We start from the raw sequence: 16,582 nt of genomic DNA, 5'->3' as shown, positions 1-16,582 counted from the left end.
TTGGACAACTCCAAAGCAGCTGCACCATTTTACACTCCTTCCAGCAGTGTGTTAACTCACATACTTTTAGCAGGAGCATATATAGCTATCAAGATGAAAGGAATTAAAAAAATTTTTTTTCTGAAAATCTGTTCTTTATTTTGATACAAAAAATAAACCCTTCAACCTGTAAAGAATGTCACTTGTTTTCATATTGTTGTAAAGCAAACTTATAGAATAGGAACATCTGCTACCAGCTCCAAGAATGTCACATATACTTTAGAAAAAAGTCATTGCTGCTTGGATTCAAACAAACATCAGTGTGGAGGAAGAAGTAGCTAATTATCTCCACCTCCTGATTTTTCCATAATTTTACTAAATCATCACTAGGAAAGCTAGTAGTTGGTATATCACATAATTATGCCAGAATTTGGTAACAGTGGTGAAAGCAGCCATCTGAATCCAGCTAAATTATAAAAACATGACCTTTTATTGTCCTTCTCTCTTGTTTCTGGAGTACAGGGGCTCTACTTTATAACCCTATGGGCCGGCAGTAGGCTTGAGTTATAATGTGTAGATTCCTTTCGGTTATAGTTGTAAAAGAAGTCTTTAAATTCTTGAGGGTTTGACATCTCTTGGAAAGAAGTAAGCTAGGAGACAGACTGCTGATCTGGATTTGCTTAGATGGAAAACATTTACACTAGGAGTCTAGTTGATTAGCTGTTGAAATCACCAGGCCTGTATTGGTCAGCGAGTTCAGTCAGCTGATCGGGACACCATCCCCAGGCCTTTAAGTGATACATTTGAAGTTCTCATCGTAAAGCTGTGGCCTTGGCTCCATTAGCTCTGGTTATCTTCTTTGATTTTAATGCCTATCAGTCTTTACCAGCGGTAGCAGCCACTGCTTGGTAAAACTTTGCCACGAAGTCTGGCTCACTGACCTCCAGCTGTCTGACAAATTCATTGCGCTCCTGCTCAGTCCAACCTCGAAACCACTGATCCCAAAGACGTAGCTGGCAGCCAGAGATAAAAGGTGGTCAGTTTGCTCCAGACACGCTAAGCTGCTCCAGACTTTCCAGCAGTGGCTGCAGTTTTCCCGGTACTGCCTTAGCTACCAGGTCCTGTAGGAAACGTTCACGCTGAGGACCTGACCAGCTGGCAAACCAGTGAAGAATACGCTTCATCTCCTGGGAAGTGATGTGAGACACTGGGGGAGGGGAAGAGTTAGAAATATTGTCTGGTACCGAGGGTAAGGGAGAAGGGAAGGATAGTGGCATCGAAGAAGAAGATGATCCCAGTGGCATCCTGAAACATAAGAGCACTGTTATATACTCTCTGGATAGAGCAGCCAAAATACAGCTTCCCAACAACACAGAATCTTATCACACTCAATCAGTGTCTACAAAGAAAATTACTTTTCACCAATTTGGTTTACAGAAAAACAACAGGGTCCTTTATTTAGGTTGTCATCCAACTTAGACAAGGTACTCAAGAATAACCTCATTTCATTATTTGCCAACCTTCCTCTCTCGTTTTCAAACCCATTACCCTTCCCAACCACTGCCTCCCTCCATCGTTCTTATAAACAATCCAAAAATAACCAAAGCATTCCTTGTTCATTCTTTGCCACCTTATTCTATGTTCCAGATTCAGTAAAGAAAAAAAAACAACGATTAATATTGGTCCAACACGTCTTCCCTAAAATGAAAAAAAGGTACACAGTTTTAAATTTACCAAGCAGCTGGTCAGGGCCTAAATGCTAATCATCCCAGAGCTATCAACAGAAGGAAAAAAAAGAAAGGGAAAATATATGACGAAAGAGCCTTCTCCGCAATGTGCATGTAGCCTCTGAAATATGACAAGAACTTCATAACTCCATTATTTTCTTATATTTCCTGTAAAGCACCAGGAAAAATTAAAGAGCAGAGTTAGTGAAGGCGCCTTGTCCAAAATAAGATAACAAAGTAAGAAAAACAGAAGAAGCCAAGTGTTTATTCAGTACTGAAAAAAAACAGTCTAGTTGGTTTGTTGGCTTAGGGATCTAACAACTGTTATACTGTTGTAGCTGTGTGACAATTCATGTCTGAACAATTTTCCTTCATGTTTAATATAATACCTATTGATGACTTGCCATTGATTTGCATCACTAATGCAACTGGAAGGTCAGCCAACTTGAATAGTTTTCAAATCCCACAGTTTGAATCTCTAACAAGGAAAACAAACTACTTGTTTACGAGCTATTTTACTGTTTGTGTTTCTTCTGCTCTAAGTTGGAGTATTTGTAGCGACAAAGAAAGGAACCCCGAAGCAATTAACATCAGTTCAGTACCAAAACGGTCCAGCCGAGGTTGCCTTTTCACACTGGCCCTACAAGAAGCAATTCCTCCTAAAGGAATTTTATTCTCTTACTCGGGGAAAGGGCTAACTTTTCCCGAGTCTTGGGACATGGCTTCCACGGCAAGCTCAAGTTCAATTATCACGAATTAGTTCACAGGCTGGGTCGAAAGACACGGTGCTGCCGCTTGCCACTTTGGAGGCCACGGAGCCTGGCATTCCGTGGTCCCAAAGAGCAACGTAGCCTTAGATGGGAGTGGCGGGGATCCGGAGGATGGGAAGCGGCAGCTGTTTCCGTAGGGGAGCGGGAGGCTTGCCCTACTAAGGGTAGCCCATAAACACCGAGTCTGACCCGTCCCAGGGAGGTACTTCTACCCTGCTTACCTCCCCTTTCCTCTCACAGGGCACCCGGAGACCGTCACAAGAGTGTTTAGACTCCAACTATCACCGCCGCTTCCAGGTTTCCTAAAAACCCTAAGGAAGGCCAGCCGGGAAGCCCACCAAAATTTTTTTTTAATATATATATATAGTGATAAAAATAATGTGGATTTATCCAGTCATTTCTAATGCAAATCTTGGGCTCTTTGAGGGCATTGGCTGCTCTGAGTTTGATGCAACTTCTCAGTTTTCAGATGTCCATGAGGTGAGAGGCTGTCACTTGGTGAATTTTCATCATCATGTTCTTATCAGTTTCCACCTGCTCTTCTCCATTATCTTCGCCCCTGGAAAGTAGATGAAGGTGGATTGGCATGGATGGGTGAAGCCTGAGTATCGTAGGTGTGTGGTAGTGAAAGGAGGAGTGGGGGTCAGGCTTGCATTGTTGGGGTCTCTGCATCTGTGAGGAGGAGCTTCTCTCTGATGGGAATATGGACCATTTGGGAGGGAGTGAGATGGGGTGGGGGCCCCTTTGTCTTTGTACTGTGTTTTGAATCTATAACATTCTAAAATTGAAATTTGAAGAGATACTAGCTTTTATAAGGATATTGCCAAGGTTTTATAAGGATATTGCCAGAAAGGAAGGACGTCCAAACTCTTTTTGGGAGAGCTCAGTGGCGGATGGGAAGCTATACAGAGAGTGATGATATTGACAGAAACATGGCCACGTTGATCCCGCATAACCTTTGCTCTTCAGTTTAAGATTTCAACCAGATTCCCATTGTTTTCTGTAAGCCTCAGGTGCTCCGGCTCTTTAGATATTCAGACCAGATTTCTAGCAGAAGATGTGCAGGGCTTTTATACCTTTTTGCATTCACAGACATTTACAGAGAAACAAGAATGCCTTGTTGATACTTTTCAGGGGAAAACAAACAAGCAGTATTCTTTTTAGCCCTTTATTTTGTTCATGTATTTTAGTACATGGAAAAATACCTCAGTACCTAGTATTAATTTTTCTTATTAATTCCACTTTTTAAGAGAGATCCTTGCCATCTTAGTGACCCATATTTTATTCAGTCTTTTTCTGCCCTCTGACTCTTCGTAATTCTTTCAGTAATTCAAGTAGCATTTTGCTGATTCTAGAGATTTCCTTGGTGGTGGTGGGGTTTGGCACACAGGGAAAGTGTGGGAGTTCACTGTTCCGTGTTCTAAGCTGTTGTGCTTTGTTTCTGGCCTTGCCTATTATCTCCTGGATGCTGTGTTTTCTCCTACTTTTGTACCATCAGTTTGAGCCAAGCTGACCTCTTGCCCCTTTGTAGATATTTTACCAAACTAGCAGCCAAACATGACTTCTGGTTTCAGTCTAGAATCTGGAGTCATTCTGATCCTATTTTTGTTCACTGGATTAACAGATACTTTGCATGGCATCTCTTAATTCTGACTTGACACTGGGAAATGAGTGGCACACAAAAAACAGAATGCTTAAAGACAGGATTCGTAAATTTGATTCTGACTCTGGTTTGAAACTCCAAGATGTATGGGTATTTGGCTCAAATAGGCTTTTTTTTCATTTCACTTAAGAGCAGCCAAGGAATTACTGTCATATTATTTAGTTTAAAGGCAGTTTCAAGACAGCCAATAAATGAAAAGTGTTCAGTTACAACTCAGCCTTTGGAGTTAGGTTTTAGGTGACAGACGCAAGGTGCTCAGTATGACCTCAGCCTCCTAGAAGGGCAGCTGGTGCTCATCCCTTTAATGGACAGTTAGTAAGTAGCCACTGGTGCCAGATGTTTGACTAAGCAGTGGGGACCCAGAGGTTTTCATGAGGCCCAGTCCAGGTCCAGTACAAGGATGGCAGCTCACTCCCAGCTGCTGTACACATCACGATTTGCCCTCCTTCACTGGCCCATCTGCAGCCCCATATCCTCATCGTGGTAGCCCAGGAGATCAGTCACTTCCACCCAGGAGCTGAATGTTTGGCTGTGCCCGGTTCCTAGTCAGAGGTAGGAGAGGGGAGATTACAGCATAAGGTGGTGACAGGAGAGGGTTCTGTCCAAGGTACTGTGGAAGAGAAGGACACTGCAGTCGGGTGAGGCACAGTGGCTGAGGTTGGGAAGAGGGGTGACCTGGAGGAATGCAGGACAGACCCCAAGAGGGTTCACCACGGTGTGGAAAGCAGGGAGAGGGGGACAGAGACTGATGTGGCTGGAGAAGCAGCAGGAGCCCCTCAGGAGACGCAGTGTAGGGAAACCACATTAAAGAGATTATTGCTTATCCTGGAAGTGACTGGGAACAAACCGTGAGAGAGTTTCAATCAGGACGCGATCAGATTACATCACTGGTAACAGTACCTAACAAAGGAAATATCTGAGTTGCCCACTCAGTACCAAGAATTGTACCAAATCCTTTATGGGCATTGTCTGACTCCTTTTTCTCCCTGACACTCTATGAGATGTAGGTACTATTATTCTCCTCGTTTTGTAGCTGGTACAGCTGAGGGTGAGAACGCAGAGTCACCAGAGCAAGTTGAGATTGCTCGGCCAGTTGACAGCAGAGTAGGGTTCAAATCCACCCAAGTCTATGCTGTTCAGAGCTGAGTGGCGTCCCCTTCCAGGTCCTAGGCAATTCCAGTTTGGGAAACACCAGCCAAAGAAACCAAAGTTTCATCTCTGGAAGTTTCTTTCCATTCTGAGTTATCAGTGCCTGGAAAAGTTGTCATTAAGCGTAGTACAAACATTTTTTTAATCATTAAAGTTAAAACTCAAAACTCTTCTTAGCCTCCAAATTGAGAACCACTGGATTCATACCACGGGAGTCTGGAGGCAGAGAAAGTAGTTAGGAAGCAGTTACTGGGGTCCAGGTGAAACGTGAGTGGAGAGACCATGGAATCCAGGTGGTGTCAATCATTTGCCAGGACTTGGAAGGTAGGCATGGTGACCAGCAAAGGGGAGGGATTTTAGGTGGCCTTGGGTTTCTCGCTTGGGAAGCCGGCAATGAGAGTATCATTCCTGACGTGGAGGTGGTCTGTTTTTGTTTTGGGGTTTTTTTTTGAGGTGCTTTTGACACATCAGGGTGGTTTGGAATTACAGGAATGGAGATTCTATACCAGAGTTCTAGTTAGGTGTCTGGACTTGTAACTGGGGAAAAAGGGATCAGAAAGGGGCACTTGAATTAGAACAAGGACTAGGACATTAGACAGAAGTAAGAGCTGGTCAACCATTTGTCTCAAGAATTGGGGCTCCTGGGCTTTCCTCCCTTCCCTGCTTCTTGCTTTGTAGAGTTTCTCTGGGCTGAAACTTACTATGTGTAAAATAGGTGGGTTAGGAAAGCCCTTTCTAATAGCTGGTGACCCTTGGGGGAGGTTGATTATTTCATTTTGTTTTTTGTTGTTCTTTTGAAAGCAGGTGTACGATACTCATTTTTAAAAGATTCGTTGAATTAGTTATATGTGTCCAGATATGCTCATTGATAATGATTTTGATGGGACTGATTTCTCTTTAAGCCTAGAAATGTTTAAAAACTTTAGAAAACAGGGAAAGTCATAGAAAAGTACAAAAAAACAACAAAAAAACACCTACAAGCTTGTGACCCATTATTGGAGTTCTGATCTATTTTCTTCTAGGCTTTTTGCATGTATTTTAAAACTTTTTTTTTTTTTTTTTGCGGTACGCGGGCCTCTCACTGTTGTGGCCTCTCCCATTGCGGAGCACAAGCTCTGGACGTGCAGGCTCAGCGGCCGTGGCTCACAGGCCCAGCTGCTCCACGGCATGTGGGATCTTCCCGGACCAGGGCACGAACCCGTGTCCCCTGCATCGGCAGGCGGACTCTCAACCACTGCGCCACCAGGGAAGCCCTAAAACTTTTTTTTTAATTAAGCTTTTTGTTTTGAGACCACTGTAGATGCACGTGCATTTGTAAGCACTAGTACAGACAGATCCCATGTTACCCTTTTACCTGGTTTCCCTCGATGATAACATCTTGCAAAACTGGACCACAGTATCGCAACCAGGGTATCCGATAGTTGAGGTGCAGAACCTTTCCATCAGCATAAGGATCCAGCAGGCGACCCCACGCCCCACCCACCCGTCTTAGCCTCCAGCAACACCAGTCTGGCCTTCATTTGCTCTCATTGGCTCATTTCAAGAATACTGTATAAATGGAATCATACAACATGTAAACTGGGATTGGCTTTTTCAGCTTTTGCCTGTTACAGATAAAGCTGCTCAGAACATTCACGTGTAAATGTTTTGTGCCGACGTAAGCTTTCATTTATTCAGAACAAATGCCCAGGAGTACAGTTGCTGGTGTGTGGGGGTGTGTGTGTGTATGCTTCTGTGCTTGCCCTTGTGTGTATTTTAAAAAATAAACCTAGGATTATACTGTACATGTGCACAGTGTAATTTCATCATAAATTTACCTTAGTATACCTCTGTCATGAAAACACATTAGAAAATAGTGATCTTTTTCTTAACACTGAATTCAACGTGGAAAGACTAGCTTGAGGAACATGAAGATTGTCCTTTTCAGGGTAGATTGGGCCTGCCTGGTGGTGGCAACAATGAGAAAGCTTTAGAAGGCATAACCTAGCACAGCTGGAACAAGCGTGATTTTTCTTTGCACAGAAGATTTTCCTAAACTTTTCTCTTATGGAAAAAAAAAAAGTAATAGAGTTTAGCATTTAAAAGAAATCTGTACAGGGACTTCCCTGGCGGCCCAGTGGTTAAGACTCTGCACTCTCAGTGCAGGGGGCACAGGTTCGATCCCTGGTCGGGGCACTAAGATCGCACATGCTGCACGGTGTGGCCAATAAATAAATAAATGAAATAAATCTGTACATAATTCTTCTATAAAATCACAATTCCTAATGTGTATAAGTGCCGATTTGAGATCTTATTTTCCCTAATATGCAGATACTCTAGGATGTTCTTTTGTGTGTGCGTGTTTGTGTGTTAGTCATTCCTTCCAACCATGCCAGCTCACTATGACCGTTAACTTTTTTCTTTGCGGTTCGCCAAGGAGGGGTCAGGGCCAGTGTATCGTCTGGGCCTTCCTTCGGGGCTGGTACAAGTGAGCGGGCTGCTTTTCGCACTGCTGGTGGTGTAGCAGGGCTCTGCGGGTCCATGGGCAGATGCGCCGTCCACAGGTTAGCTTCCGGGGTGTCTTAGGCTTCTTGGACTCTTAGTCCTCTCCGTCTGCCTGCACACTCTGCAGTGTCCTCGGAGAGTTCAGGTTCGGGGTTAAGACTGACAGTTAGTGACTGTTCGCCGAAGCCTCCTGACTTCGTCGGGTTGGACGTTATCACCACTGGTGCTTTTGGCGGTGGTATTTGTGCATGTGAAAGCAGGAAGACACCCTCCATTTGGGGGACAACAGTGTGTGTAGCGATCGCTCCCAGTGGTGATTCAGACACTGCTTTCACGTGGAGTTTCTAGAAAGTTGGCCTCCTTGAATTGCATTTTGTAGTGAGATTTGTTCTTTAATCTCGTCTCTCGAACAGCAGTCTCAGTGTCACATTTGGTACTGACTTGTCCGTGATGATGCATAGGTAAAAGTGGCTGCCCCCTTAGCTGCTTACGTAGCCCTCGGTCCCTTAGGTCCGAGGCCAAGCGCCACTGCCATGCACAGAGCCCCCGCCTCAGCCTCCCTCTGCTACACGGATGCCCTGTGCTGTGTCTCAGCTTTGTATCGGCTCTTGGCTGGCTGTGGTCTGTCCCACGTGGCCAGTTCCCATCCGACCCTGGGACTTTCCTCTGTGACAGACCCCACCGTGTGGTTAGGATTGCCTGTTTATTTTTCTGACCCCTCGGTGGTCAGTAAGCTGTTCGAAGGAGGCCATTTAATTCATCATTGTATTCCTGGGCTTCAGCGCACAGCCTGGCACGAATGACCGAGAGAGCTGGACAGAGTAAATAAATGAAACATCACAGAATAAGTGAGGGATTACACCTAGCACACGGGGAGGGCGGGGCACAGTGTGCTTTCCCCTCCCCCTCTCCACTCCTGCTCTCCTTCAAAGGGCCAGCGTTCTTAACCATTGACTCCACTGAACATGCCAGGGACTGCCAGCCCGTTAGTGGCAGAGCTGGAATTCAAAAGGCTGCCTCTGGGGGCTTCCCTGGTGGCGCAGTGGTTGAGAGTCCGCCTACCGATGCAGGGGACACAAGTTCGTGCCCCGGTCCGGGAAGATCCCTCATGCCGCGGAGCGGCTGGGCCCGTGAGCCATGGCCGCTGAGCCTGCGCGTCCGGAGCCTGTGCTCCGCAACGGGAGAGGCCACAACAGTGAGGGGCCCGCGTACCGCAAAAAATAAAATAAAAAAGGCTGCCTCTGACCTAGCGTCCCCCTAAGGTGGGATGCCCCTTTTCCATGATCCCAAGGAATTGAATGCTAGCTGTGCTGTGTGCTATGGGGTAGGTTTCCTAACTTCTCTGAATCTTCTTGAATTGATTCTTTAAGAAACGAGCAATGGTGTTTCCTCCCCTGCTGAGGATCACATGTGCCTGATGCATGCAGCCAGTGCTCAGTGAGTGCCAGTGCTCTCTGTCCACCCCTTTGCTATTTTGGTTTTATACCCGAATATCATGCACGGCGCCATACTGGGCATTGAAAACCCACTGACAATCTAAATGACTTAATCTCACAACCCGTTTGAGTCTCTGAAAAAGAAAATAATCTTTGTTTTATCTATAATTAGAAGTCAGTTATCTCACAAACTCAAGGGGGAGGTTAACGTCACAGAATCTTTATTTATATAATGATCATTTTACCCCCCTGTGCCATGTAATTAAGATGACACATTTGAGCTGAAAGCAAAGCACTGGTGCCATTTTTCCCCCCGACACACTAGGAGAGTACACATGTATCATTTTGCCTTTGATTGGATTCTAATGGAAATTTCTAGCGGACTTCACATTTTTGTGTTCCAAATACTTTCTCCAGTCTGCTAGGGCAGCAGCAGAACAGGCCAAGGCAGAGTTTCAGTGAAGTAGGTGGCTTCCTTCTGCAGCCTGGCCTGAGATTATAGCCAATGAGGGTTGCAGTCCGTGAAGCTTGACATGAGGAAGCTTGTTTTTGGTTTACATGATCGCTCACGTCGGCCACATGTCAGGAGGCAAAGGTCTTAACCTTTCTCGCCGATTACACTTTAATTCATGAGCCAGTAAATGAAAGAAAGATGGAAAGAAAATTAAGAGAGTGCTCCCCCCTGAAACAATGTGGAGTTCCAGAGAAAATCTAAACAAGGCCAGCCAGGTTTGTGCAAAGGGATTAAAATGGAAGAAGAAAGCATTGTGTCAAATAGTTTTCAGCAGATACTGTGCTAGTCAAGATCATCGTAAAAAACGTAGAACTGAATGAGCCGCTCCCCCCGCCCGCCCTCTCCCGCCCCTCACAGCTGGTGTTCAGGCCCTTGTCTGAAGAGTAGGGGTCCCTCTGTCTCTAAGACTCTGGATTCTTTGCTTAGAGAATGTTCTGCGTTGTTCCTTGCACATGACCCCCTTATAGGAATTGCTCCCTTTTCCTAAGCCCTCATTGGTGCCCATTGCTGTGACTTTCACTTACATTATGTTCTGTAGCTTTCACAGTCGTTCTATGAGTAAGGATTATGATCATCATTTTTCTTTATTAGTGGGGAAAATCATGGGCCAGGGAAGTTAAATGTCCGGCTCACTGTTCCTGAGCTATAAAAGCATAGATCTAGGAGAACGGAGTCCAGCCAGATCTGACTCCAAGGCCATGTTTTGGTCATTACCCGACTCTGCTTCTCCTTGTATGTATACCCATTTTGAAGGCCAGGATCATTTATTCAGTATTTATTGAGTCTGTATCGTGGACCAAGGCTGGGCACTGAGGAACAAGATAGGCATGCTTCCTGCCTTTGTAGAGTTTTCAAACTGAGTTTTCACCATGGTGAGGTGTGAAGTCAGTTCAGAGGGTCACAACTGACATTTAAAAGAAATAGAAAATATTGGGATGCACCAAACATTGTACTGTTTTAAAAAACTCGTATGAAACTCTGCGTATGGTAGTTTACAGTGTAAAACACATTTTCCTCGGTAGGTTGTGGTCCAAAGAGTTGAAAGATACTGACCAGAGGTCTCAGAGTTGGGGGGGAGATGGTTTTGAAACGAGGAAGATAATAGGTTAGATGAGTGACTACAAACTGTCCTAGGAGCTATGTAGACAGCACACGTGATAGAATAAGGAGGAAAGTGGCCGGGTGTCCTTCAGACAAGACCCCTGGTGCCTTCTGAGAGGGTAACGTTTGGGCGGAGATGTCAAGGAGGAGAGTAATGGGATGTCAGTGGCCCAGAACAGCAGGTACAAGAACGCTGGGTCAGGGAGACAGAGGTGGAAATAGTGTGGACCATATTGTCTGACTATAATGTAGTACAATTAGAAAATAATAACATCTGTAACTCTACAAAACAGAAATACTACAAAACAGAAGTAGAGTTGCAGATGTAGAAAATAAACTTACAGTTACCATAGGGTAAGGGGGGGGAGGAGTAAATTGAAGGATTGGGATTGACATATACATACTGCTATATATAGAATAAATAACTGATAAGAACCTAGCGTGTAGCACAGGGAACTCAGTACTCTGTAATGGCCTATATGGGAAAAGAATCTAAAAAAGAGTGGATATATGTATATGTATAACAGATTTACTTTGCTATACACTTGAAACTAATATAGCATTGTAAATCAACTCCAATAAATATTTAAGAAAGAAGAAAATAATAAAAAATATAAGCAAACCCCATTGCCTAGTAACCATCATCATCTTTATCACCATCACCCTTCCTAACTTGGGTCAAATACGAATCAAAAACTAAATTATATAATATTGTCGTGCTGACCTTTGATTTACCTCTATTAAATGTTTTTATTTTTAAAATTGTTTCCAAAAGATTTGTCTTTATTTTATGAAAGGTTTTTCTTATGGCATTGGCTGACTCATCAGTTTTTCCTGGTATGTACCTATACATCTGGTTGGATGGCATACCAGGGCATTCCTAGACTGGGGTATCTCCACCTTGGCTTCCTGACATTTGGGCTGGATAATTCTTTGATGTTTATAGCAGCATTCCTGGCCTTTACTGACTGGATGCCAGCATCCTTTCCCCTCTCCCACAGTTGACAACCAAAAATGTTTACAAAACTTGCCAGCTGCGCCCTGGGGGGCAAAATTGAGAACTGCTCTAGAAGAAACGCCAGGCTTACGGGAGATGAAGGTGCCCAGATTGAGAACACCCTCTATCCCATCCGTCCATCAGGGGAGGACATGATGAGGGTTTTTTGTTTTTTGTTTTTTTTCTTTCTCTTTAATCAGAAAAGTTACATTTTTATGACTGGGGGTTCCTAACGAATTGTAATAAGGGAAATCTGTGTGTATCACTGTAGACAATAAAAACTCCCATGTGAGCATGATGGAGGTTTCTTGCCATATTTGTACTATCCTAAGATTAAAATAAAAGGGGCTTGATAATGGCTCAGCTGTTTTTTTAATCTAATTAATTGACTTCATGCCTTTTCATTTTTTCATACAGAAGTGGACCCAGCATTGGACAGACCTTCTCTGAGTTGTTTTTCCAATTGTGTTGATTGGTGGCCTTTGTTCTGCTCCCACACTTAATCCAGTCTGTCTTGTGACCAGTGGCTTGTATTTCTATAACAGGAGCTATTTGTTCAGAGGCCCCATTTTTTCTACATTGATTTCCTGTCTATTAATCGTCTATATTTTGCTCCTTTTCTTAACCATACCACCTTTCTTCTAGTATATGCCCCGTCAAAGTCACTCAGTTTATTTTGAGTTGGGTTTTGAGGAATTCATTTTGTTATTGTGTTTTGGCAGTTGTTTGTTTCCAGAAATTTCCTGTAAAAAGAATTCCATTCTTTAAACCTAGAATTTTCTTTTTTGCTGTTTGGAGATTATCTTGTGCAGCTAGTACGCTGTTCGTTGTTGCCTAGGAATGACTGTTGGTAGTTCGGGGGGGTCTCCTTAAAATTTCTTGAATAAGATTGTGAGTCTTATTAAAACTTTGAAATATTTCCAGATTAGGTGTTTATTCAACCAATATGCTTTAACACAGCGAATGCAGGGGGCTGTTTCCATTCCTTACTTCCTTAGTGTTCCTACTTTGATGTCACGTGATCAGTGAGGTATCCTCAAACACTTAACATGAAGTAACCCCTCTGGGTGCTTAGTTACCTTACACTCAATTATGTCTTCATAGATATTCATCACCATCTGCACGATGCTATATATTTACTTGTCTGTTTCTGTTTTTTCCTTCTCTTTACTGGAATGTAAGCTGTATTCCCGGTGCTTAGAACATACCAGTAAATATTTGCTTGAATGTATGGATTTTCTTCGTTAATTTATCGGACACTTATCAATGTGCCAGGCACCACTGTAAAGTCTTTACAAATATTAACCCATCATTGAATGGATGCCTTTTCTTCACAAATACATTTTCTCTACTATCCCATTTTTCTTTGAAATAATCACTGTTTCGAGCAGCTGCAGGCCTCTGTCTTGGCAGGATGGTTCTGTCTTTTCTGTTCACAGCCTCTTGTTTTCGTAACTGATATCTTCCATCATGATTCCGTCTCCCTGAGGTCAGGAGAAGGAATAGCGCTAGTTCTCTTGATTTTCCCACTCCTGGAATGGCCATGTGCCCACATCTGTGTGTGCCTAAAAACATACGAGGAAGTCAAATGTACAGAGGTGGGGACTCTATTTACAGTTTTAGCCATTTTTTCAGAGACCAGGTGCCCAACCCTGAGCTGCTTACTTGGACTCATGCATTGCCTTGCTGTTCCCAGAGCGTTAAAAAAGACAAAGAAATGTTTACATATGACCTAAGTATTTAGTCGTTCATGTAAACCTTCAGTGGCAGTTGTAAGGTGTGTATGGTTATTTCCAAAAAGCAGAATCGCTAGAAATACAGACAACAACTGTAATATTCTAAATTATTTCTATCCTGCAATTCTGGAATTCTCAGTATACTCAGAGACAATGAGTAGGAAAAGGGTTCACGCTGGGAAAGACTTGCTGATGTGGGGTGAGTCTGCAGGGCCTTGAGCAGGAGGCAGTTGGGCTGGTGCCCTGTCGTCTTCCCTACAAGAAGATTGTCCTGGGGAACTTGTGTAACTGCCTTGCCCTCGTGTTGGCAGGAGTGCTGAGCCGGCAGGGTGAGGAGGTCCCCCTGGTGCTGAGTGCAGAGGGTGGCACGACACTGCTCAGCACCCCTCAGCTGGCCACGGGCTAGCCTCATGGTCACCGCAGGGGAAAAACCCAAGTACACTGCTCAGTTGTAGAATTTCTGGAAAACCTGCCCGGATTGGCCCCATAGGCATAGAGCGAGCTGGGAAAGGGCAGAGGGTTTCAGCCGTTCACTTCTGGCAGTTTCCAGGCTACTCTCAGCCTAAATCTGTTTCTTTAATTTTCTTCCATGGTGTTGATGAGTTAAAGTGAAGGGCTGGTGTCCTAAGCGTTCCCACACTCTGGAATTTCCTGCGCATTCTTCTTTAATACCTAGTTATCCTGGCTGTGGCACAGCCCACATTACACGCACTCCCTCAGTGGCCACAGGCCTGTCCTACCCTGTGGGGCACTTACGTGGCGCAGGGGCCCCCTCGCCGGGAGGCGGGGACCACACATCTCCTGGCGGGTGTCTGGGCCCAGGAGGCAGCTGGGGAAAGTGGCTGGGCCTCAGAAGAGATGTCTGGGGTCTGCCCTGGCCTCAAGCAGTTTCTCAGGACTGGTGTTGACTGACTCTTGTGGTTCATGAGGCAGAAACGCCATGGCTGATGTTTTCATTTTTCTCTGGAAAAATAAAACATGCCACTTTTTGTGGCTTGTGGAAACCATTGGGTTGGTACTTCTGCCTTTCTTAGTGTGTCATTCCCTTTTTCAGTAACATACCGTTTGTTGCCATGAAGGCAACGGGTTGATATTTTAAAATAGAGCTCCCCAACCTGCAGATAGTATTCGAAAAAGTTGTGTTGTGTGTATGTGGACACGTGAGCACGTGTGCTTATGAAGACTGCATTTTTTGTGTTATTTACATCTTGCTTTTACATCTTGGTGTTTGTATTTTAAGGATGAATATAGTAAAAGTATACAATGAATAAATAGGGGGTAGCCTCCATCACTGAATGATTGTTTTATGTACAGGAGTTTGTAAAACTGGTCAAACTGGTCAGTGGATGGAGCTGACTGGATGTGATTAATCCTCGACCCAACCAGTGGTGATAAAAGAGCCCTGTGTAGATTTTAGAAATACGTGCACATTCTGTGGTCAGTCCTACAGTATCAGAGTTGTCTTGTGTACACGCTACGAGACGTATGCAGCACTCACCACTGGTGTTTGGAGTTTAAAGGAAGACAGGCTGTCAAGCAGGCGAACCGATTGTATTTTACATTTGAGAGGATTTGTTTTGCCTAAAGATCACGTGAATGCTGTATATCTCAGTTGAGAGGGGATCATGTCCAAGGAGATTTTTCAGACATTCCTGAGGAGATGTGTTTCAATGTCTGAACAAATGTACAGGCTATATGGTGAATTTATGTAACACTTAAATTGAAGGCTTTATTAGGAAGCTTTGAAATATATCACATGGTCCTTTGAATATATTATATAGTGAAATCAAATTACTTTCTGAAAGCTTGGTCAGCCAGCTTCTTAACTGTTCCAGCTTTATGTCAGTGGTAGAAAAGTGAACTGAAAATTTATCATTTCTGTGATTCCCAAAGGATGTTTAGTACTTGAACTATTCATGTCTTTTAGGAACATCTAATGGCAATTTTCAAAATGATTACTACCTTTAAAAATAGGTAGGTGGCATAAAGGAAATGAAAGAGTTCTCTGCAGTCTGTTTCTTGCTGGTGGATTCTGGATCTTTTTGCTGATACTGTACTGAGGTCGTATTGTAAGTTGGGGAAACGTCGTGGAAACTGTTCATCGCTGATAACTAAACCGTTGAATTCATTCCCCCCCACCCCCGTCAGGTCTTCACATACAAGCAGAGCACAATTACACACCAGAAGGTGATGGCTATGGACCCCATGGATGAGGAGGGCGTGGATGACATGGCCACCTTGACTGAGCTCCACGGGGGTGCCATCATGAATAACCTGTACCAGCGCTACAAGAGAAACCAAATCTATGTAAGTTCCACTTTCATGCCCTTAAAAATCCCTCTAGTTCGGTTTTTTTTTTTTTTTTTTCTTTTTTTGGTCATGCAGTGCGGCCTGCACGATCTCAGTTCCCCCAGTTCCCCGACCAGGGATCGAGCCCACACCCCCTGCAGTGGAAGTGTGGAGTCTTAACCACTGGACCACCAGGGAAGTTACCCAAATCACTCCAGTTTGAGTCAATGTTTATTTTTGTCTTCAGAGAGTATTTCCTTTAGTGAACCTCTAGTTAATCTAAGTAAAATTATGTTTTCAGGTGTTTTGCCAAATTAGAGACTGGATCCATAAATCCTGTTCTCATGCTGATTGCCTTGACTCTGTGAGGGGGATGACTTTGTACGGAAGGGTAATGTGACCTCCTCCTTCTTGTGAGTGCATTCTCTTCGTAAGTGTTCTGTTTCCTAAAGAAGTCACGCAGAGTGGTTTGACTTCCTCAATTAAGGGCTGGGGGAAAATGTGGCTTTGCAAACAAGCAGAGCTCAATCTTTTTTTCTCATTTTCTTGATTTCTCTCTTTTTATGGATTTTCACTTTTTTTTTTTCTGGCTCTGGAGCCCATCTTGGGGGATATTTATTTTTTATACAGTTTTTAAAGGTTACTTTCCATTTACGGTTATCACAAAATATTGGCTGCGTTTCCCGTGTTGTACAGTACATCCCTGAGCCTACCTTACACCCAGTAGCTTGTACCTC

The 16,582-nt window shown here is 43.9% G+C and overlaps 1 protein-coding gene and 1 pseudogene across 3 annotated transcripts in view; one reads left to right on the top strand and one right to left on the bottom strand.

Moving 5' to 3' along the window:
• Positions 1 to 16,582, top strand: part of MYO10 (myosin X) — a 226,110-nt gene that overhangs the window by 86,327 nt on the left and 123,201 nt on the right. For 2 of the 3 annotated variants that reach the window (XM_060092745.1, XM_060092747.1), the window contains one exon: positions 15,705 to 15,863. The exons of the other annotated variant lie outside the window; for it this stretch is intronic. In XM_060092745.1, coding sequence (XP_059948728.1) covers positions 15,705 to 15,863 — 159 coding nt within the window. The remainder of the gene's footprint in view (positions 1 to 15,704; positions 15,864 to 16,582) is intronic. 3 annotated transcript variants of the gene reach the window in all.
• On the bottom strand, positions 757 to 1,283 carry LOC132485119 (uncharacterized protein C14orf119 homolog; annotated as a pseudogene).

The sequence above is a fragment of the Mesoplodon densirostris genome, chromosome 3 (assembly GCF_025265405.1).
Source record: "Mesoplodon densirostris isolate mMesDen1 chromosome 3, mMesDen1 primary haplotype, whole genome shotgun sequence".
Lineage (NCBI taxonomy): Eukaryota > Metazoa > Chordata > Mammalia > Artiodactyla > Ziphiidae > Mesoplodon > Mesoplodon densirostris.
Note: the sequence above shows the minus strand (reverse complement) of the source record. Positions and strands in the feature narration are given on the sequence as shown.